This window comes from Eurypyga helias, unplaced genomic scaffold (genome assembly GCF_000690775.1).
Source record: "Eurypyga helias isolate BGI_N326 unplaced genomic scaffold, ASM69077v1 scaffold13772, whole genome shotgun sequence".
Taxonomy (NCBI): domain Eukaryota; kingdom Metazoa; phylum Chordata; class Aves; order Eurypygiformes; family Eurypygidae; genus Eurypyga; species Eurypyga helias.
The window spans coordinates 1,608-8,226 of record NW_010234139.1 but is presented as its reverse complement, the minus strand read 5'-3'; the positions used below and the strand labels follow the sequence as shown (position 1 = coordinate 8,226).

Below are 6,619 nucleotides of genomic sequence, written 5' to 3'. Positions count from 1 at the left end.
GGGGCTGCCCGGAGCCTCCAGCCCCACGAGGAACAGGGACGACACCACGACACTCAACGAGTACAGGGGTGAAAGAAAGCCTTTCGTCAGCCCCCTCCTCCATCTGTGCCCCCGACAAGGACCCCACCGGGGCACAGCCTTGCGAACGCTCTCTGCCTTCAGCCTGCAACCCCGGGCGGCGCATGGGGTGACGGCTGTGCCGCGGTCCGGGGGCCGTGGGACCAGCCAGCTCCTACTTGCTGTTCGGGGTTTGCTTCTCCTGCTTGTGCCTCTGGGCAACGCCGTAGGGGACGTGGGCAGCGACAGTGCCCATCTCCTTGGCTCCCTCCACGTGGAACATCTGGTCGTCAAAGAAGATGTGAGGACGGATTTTCTTCAGCAGGGGTCCCTTGGGAGCTCCGGCCAGGAACAACGCCTCATCCGTCTCCAGGCCCCAGCTGCGCAGAGTCTTTAGGGCCCGGGCCCCTGAGCTGGCCGCGCTCCTGGCAGTGACCAGGTAGGTGCGAATGGGACACTCCATCCGCAGCCCCTTGGAATAGAACTTCTTCTGCAGCTTCCCCAGGGCCTCCAGGAAGCCCTTCAGGGGTCCCTGCCAAAGCAAGAAGAAACCGCCACCTTGCAGACCTCCATGATATCCCAGCAGAGCCAGACAGGCTGGCTAACCCCTCCTCCCTCTGAGCCCCCACGAACAACAGCAGAGGGGACGGTTGCAACCATCCCATGGGCCAGCAGAAGCAGGCTGCTGACCCCCCTATCTCACACACTCCACAGGCTGACCCCTGGCTTGTTCCCAGAGGCCACAGCATCCCTGCAGGCTGTCCCTCTCCCAGAGGCCTTTCCTGGCTGCACCCCAGCACTACCTGTGCCAGCGGCTTGTTCTCGTGAGCCTTTTCATGCTCAAAGAACATGTCTAAGCCGTGAGCCTTCACAATCTGCTCCGACTCATCAGAGAAGAGCACGGCGTCACCATCAAACGCCACTCGCAGCTGGTTCTCCGACACCTCCAGGTCTTTGCTGGGGCTGAAGATGGTGGCTGCAGCAATCCCTGCGGAGCGAAGGCGTGAGGCAAGAGGTGGCAGTTACTCAGGGACCCAGCCTCATGGCTTATCTGACACGAGACAGGCTGGAAGCAAACACCCCAAGGAAATACACACACCCAGGCGTGCCTGCAGCTTGGCCCCAGGGCCATTTTACAGCAAAACCAAGTCCCCAGATGACAAACGTCCCTTGGTATACAAGAATTGATGGGGAAAACCAGCGCCTCTGCTCTGAAAGAGCTGCGGAGCTCGAGGAAAGCCTTATTTCAATGGAAACCAGAGGCTCTTTGGAGCATCAAGGATGGGATGTGGGACAAGGCAGACCGCAGCTGCACACTGACACAGGGACGTTGGAGCTAACGCTCCTGACACCAACCCCCTAAGGGCTCCAGGCTCCTCCCACTGCTCCCCCCAAGCTGGACCCCAGACTCACCCTCTTCAATGGCCCCACTCACTTTCTCAGCATCAGAGGAGAGATAGAGGTTGGTGTGATATGCCTTGAGGTAACAGATGGGGCTGTTCCCTCCCGTCATGCAGAACCTCTCGATGAAGAGATCTGAGGGCAGACGGACCCCAGGGTGAGCCGGACCGGCCCCCAGACACACCTTGACGCTGCTCCCCTGTGGCCTCCCTCGAGTCGGCAGGATGGGGGCTAGTTTTGGGACTGCCGCTCCGCAGCGTGGCCGTCAGCCGCAGCATCCTCACCACCGGTCAGCTCCCACTCAAAGCCCAGGAAGTTGGGAGCAGCAGGCTCAGCGTGTGGTTTGGGGGGGAGTGACATGAGCCAGCGCCTCCTTACCACGCTCTGCCCAAAAGCCATCAGCACTCACGCGCGGGAGGGCTTTGCTCTCAGCTTACCGTAGTGGTTGATGCTGTTGATCAAGCGAACCCCAACCTGGGCGTGGTTGTTGGTCATGAGGACGATGTCGAAGAGCTCCTCGCTGTCGGGGTACAGCTCGCGCAGCCGCGCGTTCACCGCCTCCAGCGCCTGCCGCGCCCCGGGGTGAGGGAGGTGGGTGTCAGGGAGCCCCAGGCATGGCCCTGACCCCCTTCTCGCTGCTCACCAGAACCAGGGATCTGGCCTGGCTCCAACTACACCCCGAGCCACGCTCACATCAGCAAGCGGCTTTAGCTGAGGAAAAGAGAGACTGACTTGGGGGGGAAAGACCCGCTCTCTTTCCAAACACCAAATTCCACTCTTCTCACCAAGTGGATTAGTTTATTCATTGGGATCGGGCAAGAGATCACTCCAGTGAGGGCCAGCCCACAAAACCACCCTAAATCCAGTGGAACTGGGGCAGAAACTGGAAAATACTTTTAAAGTTTGAAATGCCTCATTTCCACACGTCAGAATTAGAAATTGGCCAACTCTGCAGCAAGGCTGAATTCAGCAGATTTGAAAGAAGTGGTAAGTTGTAATAAAAAGATAGGAGAGTTCCCTGAAGGGAAACTTGAAATATGATCCAGCAAGACGATTCCTTCAACTCTTGGGCTCAACTGCCAATTTGGAAAATTCAGCGTTTCCTTAGTCCTGGAAGGAGTACATCACTCACCAAGGTTTGTTTGACCTCTGTTTTCTCCGTGGCTGCATCCCTATTTCCACACCGCCCATTTCCCATCCCTCCCCCACAGCACTCCCCCCACCCCACCACGTGTGGGTCAGGACCGCAGTGCGGAGTCAGCTTAGGCACGTGGATGCTCACCTTGACGAAGGGGAAGGCAGCCCCAGGGAGGAAGGGCTCATTCTCGTGGTCCAGCTGGTATTTCACGTAGGCCTCCACCCCCTGCTCATTGTAAATCTTCTGCTCCTCCTCCATGCGGAAAAGCGCTCGTGACGACACCGCGATGGTGATGGCGTTCTCAGGCTTGGGCTGCAGGGAACGGGAGAAGATGGGGAGGCAGCCCCAGCACCCAGCCTCGCTGCCCGGAAAGGCAGCAGTTAACCTTCAGCACGAAAGGCCACAGGGTGAGCGACACCTCCGTAGAGATTTGGAGGACAACGGGGCAGATGCAGCTCTGATCTACTGAGGCTTCGACAGATGAAGCCCTGACGCGCTGTCCCCACACACTCAGGATACCCTAGAGCCTTTCTCTGCTGTTTGCGCCATGCCCGAGCCCTCCCACTGCAAACGGGCTCCCAGGACCCATCCAGACTCAGGGTGCTGCCCCAGGAGAACCACTTGACCCCAAGCAGAAGGGATTTGTTTGGCTTTCACTCCCCCAGCCAGGAAAAACCACACACTGTGGCTCGGCCAGCTCCACACTCCCACGATGCTGTCCAGATGTGACAAACAGCCCGTGCCAGCTCAGCTTCTAAAAACACTTGACATAGTCATTGTGGGCAGGAACATGACAAGCAGGTGGCGCAGCAATGATTTACGAGTGGCTACCATTAATGTTTGAGGGCTTGATCCAAAATCCGCTGAAGTCAACAAGAGGCCTCTAGTGGGACTTGGCGAGAGAGTGGACACCAGGAAAGTCAATCTCATCCTGACCCCCACCCATCCTCCCTCTCCCCTCAGAGGGCAGAAGGGTGTTAATCCATCCCTCACTCCCAGGTGTGAAAGCCAAGGCATTACCGATGGCCAACAAGAAATCCTCGCTCCCAGAACAGCGATCCCAAAGGAGACAGTGGTGCAGGCAGCCCTGTCCCCAGCAGACCCTGCCTCCGACTGCAGCAAGTCCTGGGAGCAGGACAGGGCTTGGGGGCTCACACGGGGGATGCTCCCCGGGAGTCCCAGCCTGCTGCGCTCAGGGATGCATCTCCGCAGGGAGCCTGCGAAATCTGGGTCACCAGCGCTTCAGAAGCACCTCGCACTCAGCTCCTCGGTGACTTCGGTGATTTCCGGGATCCTCGCGTAACACCTCACCCTATGAGTAACCCTCCGGCAATTCCCAGGGGCAGGAGGGCACCCACACCCCCAGGTGCTCCAAAGTTCAAGCCCCCACCCTGCCTAGGGCTGAGCTTTCCAGAAACAGCAGCCTGGCAAGGACAAGGTACCCCACCCGCACTGGGGGGTCTTCACTCCCCAAGGGGCTGGGCCTGCCCTGGGGCTCACTCTGCCACCCGACCCAGCCCTACTGATCCTGCCCAGCATGGAGCTGCACCCAGGAAGGAGCCCTAGCAGCCCCCACACCATTCCCAGCACCACACCCTCTCCCAGAAGAAGTGCCTGGGGCCAGCCCTGCACCACAGTGTCCCAGACAGCACCCAAACCCCCAGGAGATCAAGCAGCAGGCGATTAGGGCCAGGCAAAGATTAGCTGAGACCGAGAACATCACTGTGGCCACAGGGATCCCCTTTCCCATGGCATTTGCAGAGAAACAAGCTCCCATCTGGGAGCGGCTCTTTTGAGAAAGCAGGTGAACGACCCCAGGATGCACAGGATCACCCAGGCCCACGCAGAAGCCGGTCGGCGACACAGGCATCGCTCCCACAAGCTGAACCACAGCCGGGTTCCCCTCCTACGCTTCGTCACTCAGCGGGTGTTAGCTCTTAACTTGCCAAGGGCCAGGTCTTGGCACTCCAACTCATTAATTAATAACTCTGCCATCGTGGGCCATTTATTAGCTGAAAATACTATTAAAGGTCTCGGGACATCCAGCCATTGGCCTTCACAAGGGATCCTGCTGCTCCGTGCTGCTCCCAACTCCCTGCAGCGCTGGGTTATTTATCTGGGTACGCAGAAGAGCTGCCAGGCGCTTGCTCCCTACTCCTGGTCCCTAACAGAGCCGGGGCAGAGCATCCTCCGCAGCAGCAGGATCCCAGCAGAGAAAGCGGGTCAGCAGCATACACAGCCCAAGGGGTGGTGCGCACGTGCGGGGCCGTAAGCCAAGCCCTGCCGGGTACCCAGCCTGAAATTAGCATCTCTCTCCCGCCACGGTGCGCACCTTGCATGGTGGTGGGTGCCAAGAGCAGTGGCAACAGGCTGCTCAAGGTTCCTTCCCTGCCACTGGAAGGCACCAGACTCCAGGAGGTTAATTTAGGAGGTAATAAACACAGCAATAAAAATAACCATAAGCTTGAGGCCTAACTCAGCCCCAGCTGCCTGCGGGCAGGAAGCCCGGCCTCCAGGAATGGCACCGGACTGATTCCGTTTGCTCCTGCCGAGGAAGATTTGCACCTTTGGAATGCTTTCTGCAGGAAAATCTCAGCCGGGTGCTAACGCAGCTCCCAGCTCCAGCTGGAACAGCCTGGCTGTTCTCTGGGAAACGCTGACATTTAACAGCCAAGGCAATTCTGCTCTGCGAGGAGGGAGCTGCATTTTGACATTTCTTTGAAGTGGGGGTTTCATTTGGAAGCGTTCCCTCCGCGAGGTTGGCTGGATGCTCCTCCATGATCATTACTACGTTCAAGAACGGGCTTTGAAGAGCCACAGGACCTCACATCCTCCACCAGAGTGCTGCGAACCACCCGACAAAGCCCACTTTGCTTTGGAACATCACGGTTTTGGGGGGAAACACCCTTCTTTTTCAAGAGGGAGAGCGTGCATGGCAGGGGCCCCACTTGCATCCTCCTCGGGATGCGTTTAGTCCCACGAGCTGCCAGGGAGCCCCCCATCCCAGCACAGCCTCTGCTCCGGCTGCCCCGGCGGGTTCGGGCACTCTGAGGAGCCTGGGCTTACCCTCAGAGCAGCATCCAAGGTCAGCCAAGGTCGATTAAAGCACATCATCTAACACAAGCCCCAGAAGCAGCTGTGGGGCTCTGCTCAGCTGAATCCAACCAAATTTGCTGCCTGGGATTCATGATGGGCTCCTCTCCTCCCTTCCCATGGGAAGGTCAGATCCAACCCCATCCTGCATATCAAGCAGGAGATTAACGATGTGTTTTACAGAATTGTGAGCAGGGCAGCGAGGGGGAAGGTCCCATCCCTGGGCTCAGCCAGACAGGAGGGACAACCAGGGACACATCCTGGCAGCCCAACCCTCTGAAGAGGAACATCAGCCCTTGGCAGAGCCTCCAGGTAGTCCACAAGGTCCAAAGCCCATCTCAGAAGCATAAGTGACCCTTCTGGCAAGCTCTGGCTCTGTAAGGTACAAAACTCACCCCAGTTTCGTGGCAAAGACGTATTTCAGCATGGACTGGAAACGGCACGTTTCCCTCGGCAGAGCCAACAGCTAGCAGGCTGTTAAATCGCCCTTCTAATCACATACAAATCCTAAGCAGACCCCCAAGGATTAGAGGCAGACATCTGGAAATCCCACACGCTCCTGGGATGTGCAGCGGCGCCGTGCCCTCCCACCCCCAGCAGCACCCACCCCCAGCAGCCTGACTGCACCAGTGGAGGCCATCGCTGGCTGGCTCTGACAGGAGACACAGTGGGGACCTCAGCCTGCACCCCTCGATCCTTTAGCATCCAGGAGAAATTCTGGCAGGTCCAGGCACTTCCCTGGATGCTGCAGAAAACCAAATCCTCGTGACCAAATTCAAAATGTGGAGGTGAATTTTGGTGTGAGAATTGGTCGCAGAAAGCAGAGAGGAAGGGCTCGCTCCGGGGCTAAGCGTGGTTCCGCATGCCACAGTGGGGCACCCCAGTGAGCTGGACGGGTCCCTGTGGGTGCAGGGGACTGGCAGAGCTCCT

At 58.4% G+C, this 6,619-nt stretch overlaps 1 protein-coding gene across 1 annotated transcript in view; it reads right to left on the bottom strand.

Moving 5' to 3' along the window:
• Positions 1-232: 232 nt before the first annotated feature.
• Positions 233-6,619, bottom strand: part of NT5C1A (5'-nucleotidase, cytosolic IA) — a 7,968-nt gene continuing 1,581 nt past the window's right edge. The window contains exons 2-6 of the mRNA XM_010161957.1: positions 2,741-2,908; positions 1,896-2,025; positions 1,471-1,593; positions 861-1,045; positions 233-589 (exon numbers count right to left, since the gene is read on the bottom strand). Coding sequence (XP_010160259.1) covers positions 233-589; positions 861-1,045; positions 1,471-1,593; positions 1,896-2,025; positions 2,741-2,908 — 963 coding nt within the window. The remainder of the gene's footprint in view (positions 590-860; positions 1,046-1,470; positions 1,594-1,895; positions 2,026-2,740; positions 2,909-6,619) is intronic.